We start from the raw sequence: 14,363 nt of genomic DNA, 5'->3' as shown, positions 1-14,363 counted from the left end.
GCTCTCAAAAGCTCCGCCTCACTCCCGCTCCTAGCGACACAGGCAAGACCCAGACGGAGTTGTTTCCTATTCATCATTCATTTATTGGTATTTGATTAGTTGAAAACACCCCCGACTGAGGAAGCAGAGAGCCCATAATCCTGTTGAAAAAAGGACTAGGAACTAATCAAGGGTAGTCAGGGTCAGGTCCAAGATTGCACGTTCCCTGTCCCTAAAGTGGCCTCCTTACAGGCTGCCAAGTTCCAAACACTGTGCTAGGTACTTTACATGAGGTATCTAAAAAACACTGAGTGGGCCTCAGATACTCCCATATCCGCCAGCCCCTGCTCTGTGGATCTCCTAGATAAAAGCTTTCTCTTCACAAAAGTAAATCAACCCTTTACCTTCTTGGGGAAGGAAGGAATCATGGCATTATATAGAGAATTTTCTGCAGTCCATTCTGCAAGAATCAGTAGTAGGTAATCCCCCCAACTCCCAGGTGTCCAAAGAACAGCAGCTCCCTGAAGTTTGCCCACCAATACTGGCCTTTCGCCTGCTGCTGAGGCAGAGGCCTGGGCTACAGAGGTGGATGAGGAAATACAGACTTCAGGAGCTCAAGTGGCTTTTTAACTGCACTATGAAGGTTCCAAGCTCAGCAGCGTTCAGTGTCCAAACACAACGAATGAGAACAGGTGTCACCAGTGTCAACCAGGTCCGTAAAGGGGAGAATAATAAAGCTAGAGTGCCATATGTCACATGAAGAAAGTAGCAGGAATAAATATGCCAGATGTACAGCAGTAACATAAGTAGGTGAACAGGTATAATTTTCAAGTATTTTCCTTGACGGAGATGAGACCTGAAGCTGTGACCAAAGCACCGCTGCAGCAAAATCCAACACACGTAAACCATCAAGGGGATGTTAAAAAACACCAGCTGGAAAGAACAGAACAGAACCATTAGCTTACTAAGCCCTGGTGGGGTCAGGTCTCACTAACACATTATTGGTGGCTACTAAAAATATGTTGCTTTCTCTCATTAACTGATACTTTATGCTTTAATCACACTTGTGTGGTTAGTTGTTTATTTGCCTGCATCCTTTTGTTCATCTTAAAGGCAAGTGTCATTTCATTTCTGTTGAAGCTCTCAAATGTTTAAGTTTAGAAATGAATATATATGTTTATGTACAAACACACACACACATATATACAGTACTCTTTTTTTTTTTTGGCAGAGAGGGGGGAACTTGGATATCAGTATTTTTTCTTTACTTTGCATTTGTAATTCAAGTAATATAATGAATACTAGAATACAAACTAGAAGATTTAAGATTATAATCCAACCATAACTACAATATGAGTTTTCATTCACCAAATAATTATTGAGCACTCATTATGTGGCAGGCACTGTGCAAGGCTCTAGGCAAGGGACACACTGATGAACAAGTCAGAAAAGATGATTCAGACAGCTTACATTCTAGTACAGAAAAGAGGAAACCCACCCCCCAAAAAAGAGGAGGGGGAAGATAATTACAGATGGTGATAAATTCAATGAAGAAAATAACTGGTTACAGGGCAATGGGAGATGGGCTCTCTGAGGTCTGAAGGACAGAAATGAGTCAGTGGAAGAGCATTCCAGGCAGAAGAACAAATGAAAAGCCCAGAAATGGGCCCATCTCCCGTTACCCTCCTGTTGGCCTGGAACATGATAAGGTAGGTGGAATTTGGGGCAGTCAGCAGGACCCAGATCATGTCACTGATCTGCTTTAAGAGTTTTAAGCTGACAACAGGGAGACAAGAGCAACAACGGGAAGCCAGTTAGGGGGTTACTGCAGTAGCCCAGGCAAGAAATAATTATTGGGGACTTCCCTGGGTCACTGCAAGAATCCACCATGCAGTGCAGGGGATGTGGGTTTGATCCCTGGCTGGGGAACTAAGATCCCATATGCCGTGGAGCAACTAAGCCCGTGCACTGCAACTACTGAGTGCATGTGCTCCAGAGCCCAAGCACCACAACTAGAGAGCCCACGTGCTGCAAGGAAAGACCCCTCAGGATGCAACGAAGATCCTGCGTGCTGCAGTTAAGACCTGACACAGCCAAATAATTTTTTTTTAATAAATATGATTAGGTAAGAATGATGGTAATAGTGACAGAGAAAAGACATGTATAGTGCTACTTGCTGATGAACTAGATAAAAAGTGTGAGGGAAGGGGAAGAACTTAAGATGCATCCTAGATAATTTATTGAAACTGCGAAGAACTTGGGAGAAACAGGTTTGGGGATACAAATGAAAAGTCCTGTTAGAGGTATATTAAGTTGAGATTCCTGTGAGATATCTAAGGAAGATGCGAAATGCCAGTTGTATACACAAGCACCTGAGGTGCAGAGAAGAAGTCTAGATCAGAGATATAATAGATTTATGAGCTATGGGCCTAGATGATACATAAAATCCATTCTTGGTATACTATTTATTAAAATATGACTGTAAACCCACCTTTTGGTAAAGCTCAGATCTTAGTTGGAATAAGGATGCTCCTGTCAAAGCTATAGTTTTTCCAGTAGTCATGTATATGTATGTTAGAGTTGGACCATAAAGAAAGCTGAGCACCAAAGAATTGATGCTTTTGAACTGTGGTGTTGGAGAAGACTCTTGAGAGTCCCTTGGACTGCAAGGAGGTCAAACCAGTCAATCCTAAAAAAATCAGTCCTGGATATTCATTGGAAGGACTGATGTGAAAGCTGAAGCTCCAACACTTTGGCCACCTGATGGCGAAAACTGACTCACTGGAAAAGACCCTGATGCTGGGAAACATTGAAGACAGGAGGAGAAGGGGATGATAGAGGATGAGGTGGTTGGATGGCATCACCGACTTGATGGACATGAGTTTGAGCAAGCTCCAGGGATTGGCGATAGACAGGGAAGCCTGGCGTGCTGCAGTCCATGGGGTTGCAAAGAGAAAGACATGACTGAGGGACTGAACTGAACTGAAGGATGCTCCTGAAAGACAGCCTCCATCTATATAATAGAAAACTTAACTAGACCTGGATCTCATCCCATATGAAATGCTGCTAAACAGAATATTCTGGCTTGTGGTTAGTGTTCACTAGGCAGATCTTCCCTACTTGTCTGTTTCTAACCCTGCAGATCATGCTTTACTGCCCTCTTATGAGGCTGTGAACTCATTTTGAACAATGTTTTTGGATCTCTTATAAAACTTCAGATCATCACCTCAGATTTTGATCCATTAGCCCCATTAGGTAAGAACAATAAATAAATAAATTGTTAGGTAAACAGTTTTCAAACCTGTTTACAGAGATTTGCTACAGGTCTGGGTTTTTTATTTGTGTTTGTTCTAAAGAAATCTCAATCCAAATGTAAACCTAATATATCAGTGTTTTCAGAAACAAATGAACTGCTAAGACAGCTAGAAAGCTTCCACTGGGTAACTCATCCACTTTTCTTGTGTGTCTATTTTTCCTTTCCTCCCTCTGAAATAGTTTCCTTCTTCATTATCATAACCAATTTTGGTTTACCCTGAAGTCTATCATTTATTCTACCATAAGTCTCTTCTTTCACTGTTTGTAGATGAAAAAGCACAGTGAAACAAACAAACAACAAAAACCTCTCTCACCTCTTATAAACCTTCCTGCCAAAAATTTATCTTAGATGCTTACAAGAGTGGTGGAAGAAAGAGCTTGGAAAGCACTATAAAAACAAATAAAATACCAAATACTAAAGACTGCCCTGCCGGTAGGTTAGGACACATGATCTGTGGTATTTAACTTGGGATTTTGGATATAATTCGTAATTGTTATGCAATTAGTCCAGCAAAACCAAGATGGTCTTAAATTGTATTTCTGAATTCTTACCTGGAGAATTCCAACTATAAACGTTAAACTGCCTTGTAGGAAATGTCCATCAACAAAGATTCCAAAGGAAAAGCAGCAGCCCAATTTGCCTTTAGTGATTTCACCAACAAACCATGGGCCTGAAAGAGGCAATGGATAGGAAAGGAATTTACATAACTATGATTCTGATTACACATATTCACAAGATACATTTTAGGACTAATGAAGAAATATGAGACTAGTCATCTATAAGCATTTGCTTGCAAAGCTTTTCTTCTCTGTTAATCTCTGTTGTACAATATCCCAGCTAACCAATTATTTGCTCTTTTGCTCCCTATTTCTCTAGATTATAAAATTGCCTAAGTGCTATATCTGGAATAGATTCCAGAAACAGACTGGAGTACATTCACAAATTTTAGAAGATTCTTAACTTTCCTTTAAGAAGCAAAAAGGTACTCCATAGACACTTAATTTTCCAGATAACTGAAATTTACTCCTTTAAGCAATAAGACTTCAAACACTTTAATCATTCTAAAATGTACTTCTTATCTTTCTTATTAATGAATGTATTTTTATCCTTTTCTTGCTGACCCACAATCCTTACTTTGTACATCAACTACATACTCAGGGTTAACATGTTCATAGCTTAACTCACTTCTTTATTTTTTCATCTGCAATGCCAGAATGACTTTTCTCTACTCCCTATTATTATTTACTGCTCCTTCTCAATGTGCAGGCTTCTGGAACTACTATATTGTCAAGAATGATTAAGGGACAGTCGGATTTCCCTTCTCAAAATATAATACTATCATTTGCTGGTAAGAGTAGAGTTCAACTTTAAAAAGTCATAGGCAATTTTCTCAGATATATATATATTATGTACTCCATTAGATACATCTTAGTTTAAGTGTCAACCTTTACAAATGGAACAGCTTCTCTTCTAATGTTTCCCTTTACAGTCAGGAAGCAAATCACTTGCTTTGGTCCTAGTGGAAAACAAGTGTCTGAAACAGCCTCAACCCATCTCCTAACAAGGAAACCAACCTCCAAAGGGGAATCTGCCATAGTTTGTTATACAAAATTGTAAAGAGTCATATTTTTATTTAACTACTTTCTGTTCTCTGGTGGGAGTAACTAATAACGAAATAAAAGTCCAAAGATGGACTGAAAGTATAAAATATAGACTAAGGATATATTAACTCCTAAATGACTCTTAGTAAGGAACATTCATAAATTCTGACAAAGTAATGAAAGAAATAAAGTGTGGTAAAATAGAGGACAAAGCTTTAACGTGATCAAAGGCTGCTCTGAGGAGATGACATTTAAGCTGAACTTCTATCTTCTATTAAGTTTCTACACAAATACTAATTGTCATGGTCCTCTCAGCACCCTTAAGTTAGCCTGATGTTGATTAAATGTCCTTTAAGTTAGGAAAGGACTGTATTCCCCAAGATCATGCCCCAGGAAATGAAGAAGCCATGTGCCAGTCACTGTGCTCCCCAGAACCTAAATGGCTAATGTTAAAATTCTCAATACATTCTTTGGCAGAATTCTCCACAATGTCAGGTTTCCTAATGACTTACCCAGCACTGTATACAAGGTCAGCAGCAACACAGAATAGTAGGAGATATTTAGTTTGCTCAAGACATGAAGGGAAAATGACGTCAAATTTATAAATCCTGGTGGTCCTAAACAGAATAAATTTGAAAACTCCAGTAAACACATTCAAAGTTCAGGTTCTTTAAAATATTTTCTAGAAGACTTCCAATGGCTATCTACTACATCTTCAGCAAATCATTTGTAATATGGATGACATTACTTTAAATCAGCAGTTGCCAGGAATTCTGGTAAGCCATTTCACTTAGAATTACAGAACGTAGGAAGTTCAAAGCAATGGTGTAGTTGCAAGACACACACACACACAAATATTCTATGCTCAAAAAACGATCAAGTCTTTGTTTTCCATGAGACTTAGTATCCGAACGTACAAACTTCCAAAAGTTATATCAAAGTATGTCAAAGGTCACCCAGTGTTTGGGTGCACTACGGCACTATTTACAATAGCTAAGACATGGAAGTAACCTAAATGTGCGCATGCGTGCATGCTCAGCCATGTCTGACTCTTGGCGACCCCACAGACTGTAGCCCACCAGGCTCTTCCACCCATGGAATTTTCAAGGCAAGAATACCAGACTGGGTTGCCATTTCCTATTCCAACACACTATGTATAAGACAAATAATCAATAAGGATTTACTGTATAGCAGTTTTGGTTTCAAATTTGGGAAAACAGTACATCAAGGCTGTCTACTGTCACCCTGCTTATCTAACTTCTGTGCAAAGTACATCATGCAAAATGCCAAGCTGGAAGAAGCACAAGTTAGAATCAAGATTGCAGGGAGAAATATCAATAATCTCAGATATGCAGATGACACCACATTTATGGCAGAAAGCGAAGAAGAACTAAAGAGCCTCTTAATGAAGGTTAAAGAAGAGAGTGAAAAAGTTAGCTTAAAACAACTAAGATCATGGTCCCTGATCCCATCACTTCATTGCAAATAGATGGGGAAACAATGGAAACAGTGACAAGACTTTATTTTCTTGGACTCCGAAATCACTGTGAATGGTGACCGCAGCCATGAAATTAAAAGACGCTTGCTCCTTGGAAGAAAAGCTATGACCAACCCAGACAGCATATTAAAAAACAGAGACATTACTTTGCCAACCAACGTCTGTAATCAAAGCTATAGTTTTTCCAGTAGTCATGTACGGATGTGAGAGCTGGACAATAAAAACACTGAGCCCCGAAGAACTGATGCCTTCAAACTGTGGTCCTGGAGAAGACTCTTGAGAGTCCCTTGGACAGCAAGCAGATCAAACTAGTCAATCCTGAAGAAAATCAGTCCTGAATATTCATCAGAAGGACTAATGCTGAAGATGAAGCCCCACTACTGGCCACTTGATGTGAAGAGCCGACTCACTGGAAAAGACCCTGATACTGGGAAAGATTGAAGGCAGGAGGAGAAGGGGACAACAGAGGATGAGATGGTTGGATGGCCTCACCGACTCAATGGACCTGAGTTTGAGCAAGCTCCAGGAGTTGGTGATGGAGAGGGAAGCCTGGCATGCTACAATCCATAGGGTCACAGAGTCGGACATGAGTGAGTGACTGAACAACAACAGCTGTATAGCACGAGGAAATCTACTCAATCTTCTGTGATAACCTACATGAGGAAAGAATCTAGAAAGAATGGATACATGCATATGTATAACTGAACCACTTTGCTGTATACCTGAAATACAACATTATCAATCAAATAAATTTTTTAAAAAACTATATATATATATCAAAGGCAAATGTCAAAATTTAATCTTAAGTATAAATATCTAAAGTTAACATGAGTATCTGTCCAAATATTCTCTTCCCATATGTGACGCAGCTCTTAACTCAGTTATCCTCTTACTTCAACTGAAAGGGATCTCTAAAAGATCTCTAAATTAACACCTCTTAAAATACAGTGCCAGAAAGCCAAAGCACCAGGTCTTTATTCTGCAGCCACAGACTAGAGCCTCACAGATGCTCAACCCCAGCCAGCCATTTCACTCATCTGTGGCTGATCATATATCAGTTATCAGAAGACTATGATGGGAAGCTCAGTACACACTGAGCAACACCTGAGGGGAAGCTACTTAAAGGGCCCCAGTGAAAGACAGCCTGATATAAGTAATGGCAGATCTTCCCTAGAAGACCAGCGTGTTCATTTTATACTCATAACACTGTTCAACCCAACAGATAATTACAGACAAAGCCTGACAATGCGTGACCTCTCTCACTTTGTGTGTTGCATACTTACTACTCATTCATCTCTCATTCTAGTCTGGTACTTCTCAAAGTATTGATCTACGTATCCATTCATTATCATTATTTATTTATTTTAAATATATCATTCTTTAGCCTTAGAGGCAGCTATGCTATAAATTTTAAGCAATGATTCTCTACTTTGGCTGTACGTTAGAATAACCTGGGGGAACTTTTAGAAAATACTCATGCCCAAGTCTCACCCTCCAGAGATTCTGATTTAGTTGACCTGGGAAAGAGGGGAGTTGAGGCAGCAACCCAGGGGATTCTACGCAGCAGGACTGAGAAATACTGCTTTGGACAGAGCCGTGCTTCTCAGCCCTACCACACACTAGAATCATCTGAGGAGCTTTAAAAAATACTGATGCTTAGGTCCTACCCACAGACATTCTGTGTAAGCACTGAAAGTACTGTGTAGACACTGTGATTTTAAAAGTTCCCCAGGACATTCTAAGGTGTAGTCAGATTGAGAAGTGTTGTTTACAGAAAAGAATTGACCTGGAGTCAGACTCTTATTAGCTATAAGACACTAGATAACCTACATTAACTCTGCAGTCCTCAGTTTTCTAGTCTTTAAATGGGAAACAATAATACCTACCTCACAGGATTGTTGTAAGATTAAGATAATGTAAGTAAAAATACGTTGTGAATTTTAAATAACTATACAAAAATACTGGTACTCCCACATGAGGCTGAGGCATCCCTCAAATATTTATTTATTTACATTTTGTGCACTAATGCTTTTTGAACTTTTTCACAGAATTTTTAAAAATATATATAAGCAGGAAAACATTCAGTAGGATATGTATACTAGTGAAAGTGGAGAGTGAAAAAGTTGGCTTAAAGCTCAACATTCAGAAAACGAAGATCATGGCATCCGCTCCCATCACTTCATGGGAAACAGATGGGGAACAGTGGAAACAGTGTCAGACTTTATTTTTCTGGGCTCCAAAATCACTGCAGATGGTGACTGCAGCCATGAAATTAAAAGACGCTTACTCCCTGGAAGGAAAGTTATGACCAACCTAGACAGCATATTCAAAAGCAGAGACATTACTTTGCCAACAAAGGTCTGTCTAGTCAAGGCTATGGTTTTCCCTGTGGTCATGTATGGATGTGAGAGTTGGACTGTGAAGAAAGCTGAGCGCTGAAGAATTGATGCTTTTGAACTGTGGTGTTGGAGAAGACTCTTGAGAGTCCCTTGGACTGCAAGGAGATCCAACCAGTCCATTCTGAAAGAGATCAGCCCTGGGATTTCTTTGGAAGGAATGATGCTAAAGCTGAAACTCCAGTACTTTGGCCACCTCATGCGAAGAGTTGACTCATTGGAAAAGACTCTGATGCTGGGAGGGATTGGGGGCAGGAGGAGAAGGGGACGACAGAGGATGAGATGGCTGGATGGCATCACTGATTCGATGGACGTGAGTCTGAGTGAACTCTGGGAGTTGGTGATGGACAGGGAGGCCTGGCGTGCTGCGATTCATGGGGTCGCAAAGAGTTGGACACGACTGAGCGACTGATCTGATCTGATCTGATCTGATGGTTTAATCTTTACCACAGTCCTCCCCTTCCCCACAATCAGTTCCTGGGATTTCATCCAAGCCAGGAAGGAATAAGGAACACTTACTTCAACAAGTGTCAATATTTATTGTCTGAAATACACAAACTCAGTGCTGGGTACTGTAGAAAACAGAAAAGAAGTACTGAACAAGAGCTCCTATATTGAGGAACTCGAGTCTGATTGAGTAGAAAATATACACATTTGAAGTTGTGATGTAAACAAGGTGATTGGCTGGTTAAGTACAGAATTAATCCTTAGGAAGGACTCTTGGGATTCAAAGACACAAAAGTTCATTATGACCTGGAAAGGTTGGAGAAAATGGTACAGAAAAGGGGGTTTGAAGTGAGCACGATAGTTTGAAGGATGCACCTCACAGAGTTCAGGCAAAGACAGTCTGCACTGACATTTAGTCAGGAGATTATGGGATGCATGAAAGTAAGGTCTTCTAAGAGTAAAAGGAACCCATGGTGACTAACCTTTATGCTCTGGATATGCTTGATACCGAAAAATAATGAGAATGATGAGCTGGATCAGCACAATCATCACAAATATGACCCGGGCCTGCAGACAAAGAGAAATTAACATGGAACAGACATATGGATACATCTTCAGTTTTTATAAACAGCCCCATTAACACAAACGGAAATGACATCATTAGGAGAAATGACTATATAAGAAAAATATACAGTCAAAGAGAATTGAAAATCTGATGCGGCAAAGAAGATAATTGTAAGTTGCCTCAGCATTTGTCTTTTAAGATTTGGATACCTGGACCAACATTGAAACTAAATAATTTCATACAGTTACATAAAATCAAATTAAAACAGTCCACTTTCAGTGTACTAGGTTAAGCATAATTTGTACTGTTTTATTTAAAATCTTATAAGAGTGTTACAAACTTACGGTTACAGGGGGAGGGCAGAAGCAGGGAAGGGATAGTTAGGTAGTTTGGGATGGACATGTACATACTGCTATATTTAAAGTGGATAACCAACAAAGACCTACTGTATAGCACAGGGAACTCTGCTCAATATTATGTAACAACCTAAATGGAAAAAGAATTTGAAAAAGAATAGATACATGTAAATGTATAACTGAATCACTTTGCTGTACACCTGAGACTATCACAACACTGTTAATCAACTATATTCCAATATAAAATAAAGTTTTTTTAAAAAGTATAAAAGTGAAAAAAACAAACAAACCCAGTATGCAATACACTACAAGCTGAATAAACAGAGACTGCATTTCTTTATGCTTTCTCCACCAAGAAATCACTCACTTGAAGATTAATTCACAGTAAAGAGACATGTAATCTAGGTTCTTGTTCTCCAAGTACGGGCCCCAGGTCATCTCTGGAATCACCTTGAGCCTCTTAGGAATACAGAATCTCAGGCCCCATTTCAGCTCTACTAATCAGAATCAGGCTCTTATTCACATTTCCAAGTGATTCATAAGTACACCAAAGTTTTCAAAGCCTGATCTAGGTGACTATTAAAAATCCCCAAAAGAAAAATAAATAATTTGTAAAAATGAGATGCAAATGCCCATTAGGCATATTTTTTTTAACATTCAATCACACAAGTAATAAGCGTAAATTAAAATAATAAGGAATGCACATTAAGTCTGTGCGGATATAAGAGGAGATTAAGCTATCTTTGGAAGGTGAAATGAAAGGGGTTTAAATTTTCTTCTCAACATTGTAGTGCATTTTATGTTAATACCCAGGAGAGGGAGATCTGAGGAAACTAGACTGTAAATTGCCAAAGATTCTCTGAAAGACAGTTTGACAGTGTATATTAAAAACTAAAAAATAAAAATATTTATTCATTCAAGAAATACTTATTTGAGGGTCTACTTGTGTTAGGCATACCAAAAAGACATTCTTGCACTCATGGGACTTATCTTTTCATGAGGGAGAACAGACCAAAAACAATGAATATAATAAATAATTTTAAAATCTGTGTAATTATATAAATTATATAATAAATGAAGCATGTAGAATAATGTGTCCATTCTTTGATCCAACAATTCATTTCCAGAAATTTCCAAAAAACTAATAAATGCAGAAACAAGCAATATTTTTGCAGTAGAGGGAAAAATTGGAAACAAATGCTCAACAATAGGGAAATGGTCAAATAAATTAAGGTATGTCTATGACAATATAATGCAGCCAATAAGCATCATGTATAAAACAAATGTGATGTAAGAAAACCATCAAAACAAATTCCTCAGTAGAAAAAATCAAATGGAAAGAGAATGAAAAGTATATTACCATTTTATAGTAAAAACTTATATCCAAATGTAAATAAGAGAAAAATAAACAAATAGTATTATAATGAGAAATACAATGGTTATAATGGTTAGTGTGATAAAGGAATGATGTGGGGTTCATTATACATTACTTCTAAATTTTCCAATTTTTCTATATTAAGCATATATTATTTATGTGGGAAGAAATATTATTTTTGAAATATCCTAATTTAGCACAGTTCCTATAATTCCCTTAGTAATCCTGTTTTATGTCATTACTTAGAACCAGGTTCAGAACAGGTAATACATGTCTGTGTCTCCTCTTCTTTTAATTCAAATCAATTTAAAGTCATTGTATTCTTCTAGACAAACAACTAAACTTTTAATTTGATAAGGTTCTGCTTTCTCATCACATGAGTATATTATTTATGACATCAGACCTACCAAATCTAGTAAAAACATATATAATAGTAAGTTGAATTTACTCACCACAGTACAATGGTCAGTAAGGAGAATAAATGATGCCAGGGGATCAAATCTGAGCTGAATATCCTCTCGAGCTGAAAATATGTGTTGAACACTCTTACTTCTTCCAGCAGAATCCTAGTAATAAGCACAGTAGGGAAGCAACCCTCATGTACAAATACGTACAATGTTCCAAGATTAAGTTTCCAATAATTTTCGTCAGTTATCTCAGAATAAGTGACACCTTTTTTCATTTATTTTTGAGTCTTCCTATGAAAACTTGATTTTTTTTTCAGAGTATCTTCGTACTTTATTTTTTTTTAACTTTAAACTTTTTCTTTTGTACTGGGGTATAGCTGATTAACAATGTTGTGGTAGTTTCAGGTGAACATATGAGCACTTTAAAACTTCTTTTAAACTTTGTAATTCTAGATTTGAATTGGAAATATCAGTGTGTATCACAAAGTAGTCTTTAAAAAAAAAAATCTGTATTTCCCTTTGTTTATTGAAAAGACCTAAAAACAGTAATGAGCTAGCTGGGCTAGTGCCCAGATTTTGGTCTCAAAATAAAATTCCCCACTACAAGAAACCAATGTTCTTTAGAGAAATAGCTGATTCCAATTCTTGAGTAAGAAATGCACAAGGGCTTGGAACATCTTTGTACCAGAAAGAAAGAAAACTTAACAAGGACTATTAGGATTGTATCAGAGGACTTAGTGGCCAACTTAGGCTCCCACTAGCCAAAGATGGGACAATTGAACATCAGAAAGAATAAATGCAATGGAGTGAAACATACCAACCACGTTTTTTTTAACTATGAATTCATAATAATACTGAAAGACTCATTTGGTTATGTTTGGCAGATGGTAGAGAATTCATTATTCTGAAAACAGATTTAGAAAAGGGAAGGTGGAGGATGAATGAAGACTTTATCCTGCCTTTCCTGTATGAACTCTGTATCTGGGTATCAAATAAGTGAGCCAAATTTCTTTTCTATGGGACTCTTCTAATTAATACTCATATAATTAAGAGTGGCAATTTGAATATCACCATTTTATAACTCCAATGAAATAATGTATCTAGTCTCAGACTATCAATAGGTACTAGAATTCCCACAGTGAATGGAGGATAAGCCAGCATTGTGCTGGCACTGGCTTGTCTGACAAGGGCCAATTGCTACATGTTCAGGAACTTTGCACTCCAGTGTTCCTGCCTGGAGAATCCCAGGGATGGGAGAGCCTGGTGGGCTGCCGTCTATGGGGTCGCACAGAGTCGGACACGACTGAAGCAACTTAGCAGCAGCAGCAGGAACTTTGCAGACCAGCTAATGTATCGGTAGCTTAAAACCAGCTACTGGAGGAATATTTATACTATGGAAATTGGTATACATCAACTTCTTCCCTTCAAACATGCCCCAAGTTAGTGGTTAAACATTTACCAGCACACAACTATGTAGGATCAACAATATCTACATACAGTGATCAATTTTAATATTCTTAAAAGAGAGACAACCAGATATTATAGGCTTCTGATAAAAGCATAAAACACCAAAGGAAGTATTCCTGCCAAAAAAACAGAGACTCAAATATGATCAAACCTTAAAATCTAACTACCAGTTATAGAAACTAGAGGGAGTGGAAAATCATACTACATGATACCACATGGATACAAACAGCAAAAATCCAGAATACAGAAACACTACAGGATAAAAGGTCCAGTTTCCAAAGCAAACAAATTGCAAGGGGGAAAAAAGGAGGATGGAAAGGGAACCTATAGATTAAGAAACTGAAAAGACAAATCAGCTAAATGCAGTATTTGAGCCTTGTCTGAATTCTGATTTGAACGAACCAAATGCAATATAAATGACAAAATGGGAAGACTGGAACATTAGCTGAATAGTTTGAAATTAAGGTATAAGTGTTAATTTTTCAGGTGTGATATGGTATTATCATTACTTTTTTTAAATAGTTATCTTTTAGTGATACATACTGTCATACGAATATTTACACAGATGAAATAACATTGTGGTACAGGGAGAAGTGGATAGGGTATAGATGAAACAAGACTGTTCATGAGTTGATAATCTTTAAAGTTGGGCGATTCGTTAAAGTTGGGAATTCATTATAGTATTATCTCTTTCATTTATTTTAAAAATTCCCTATCATGAAAAGCTTTAAAATAGCAAAAAGAATTTGCACTGGTGTTTATCAAACTTTTATTTCTCAAGTGTTCTTACTCTGAATTACGTATTCTTGGGGTTTTTTTAAAGTTCTTATTTTAATGCAGAGATTCTCTTTGAGAGATAGAGATTTCTAGAGTTTACTCTTTAAATTGGCAAAGCAGGCACAATAATCTTACATTCTGGTTCTCAAACTTTAGTGCACATCAGAATCACCTGGAGG

At 37.8% G+C, this 14,363-nt stretch overlaps 1 protein-coding gene across 4 annotated transcripts in view; it reads right to left on the bottom strand.

Moving 5' to 3' along the window:
* Window positions 1–59: 59 nt before the first annotated feature.
* Window positions 60–14,363, bottom strand: part of TMEM62 (transmembrane protein 62) — a 34,627-nt gene continuing 20,323 nt past the window's right edge. For 3 of the 4 annotated variants that reach the window (XM_024997500.2, XM_059890365.1, XM_059890366.1), the window contains 5 exons: window positions 11,986–12,099; window positions 9,720–9,804; window positions 5,409–5,513; window positions 3,847–3,965; window positions 60–912 (listed from right to left, as the gene is read on the bottom strand). In XM_024997500.2, the coding sequence (XP_024853268.1) occupies window positions 586–912; window positions 3,847–3,965; window positions 5,409–5,513; window positions 9,720–9,804; window positions 11,986–12,099 (750 nt within the window). In that variant the 3' untranslated portion in view covers window positions 60–585. The remainder of the gene's footprint in view (window positions 913–3,846; window positions 3,966–5,408; window positions 5,514–9,719; window positions 9,805–11,985; window positions 12,100–14,363) is intronic. The other variant, NM_001205497.1, reaches the window with a different exon arrangement.

This window comes from Bos taurus, chromosome 10 (assembly GCF_002263795.3).
Source record: "Bos taurus isolate L1 Dominette 01449 registration number 42190680 breed Hereford chromosome 10, ARS-UCD2.0, whole genome shotgun sequence".
NCBI classification, from domain to species: domain Eukaryota; kingdom Metazoa; phylum Chordata; class Mammalia; order Artiodactyla; family Bovidae; genus Bos; species Bos taurus.
The sequence above is the reverse complement of the archived record's forward strand: the minus strand, read 5'-3'. Positions and strand labels throughout refer to the sequence as shown.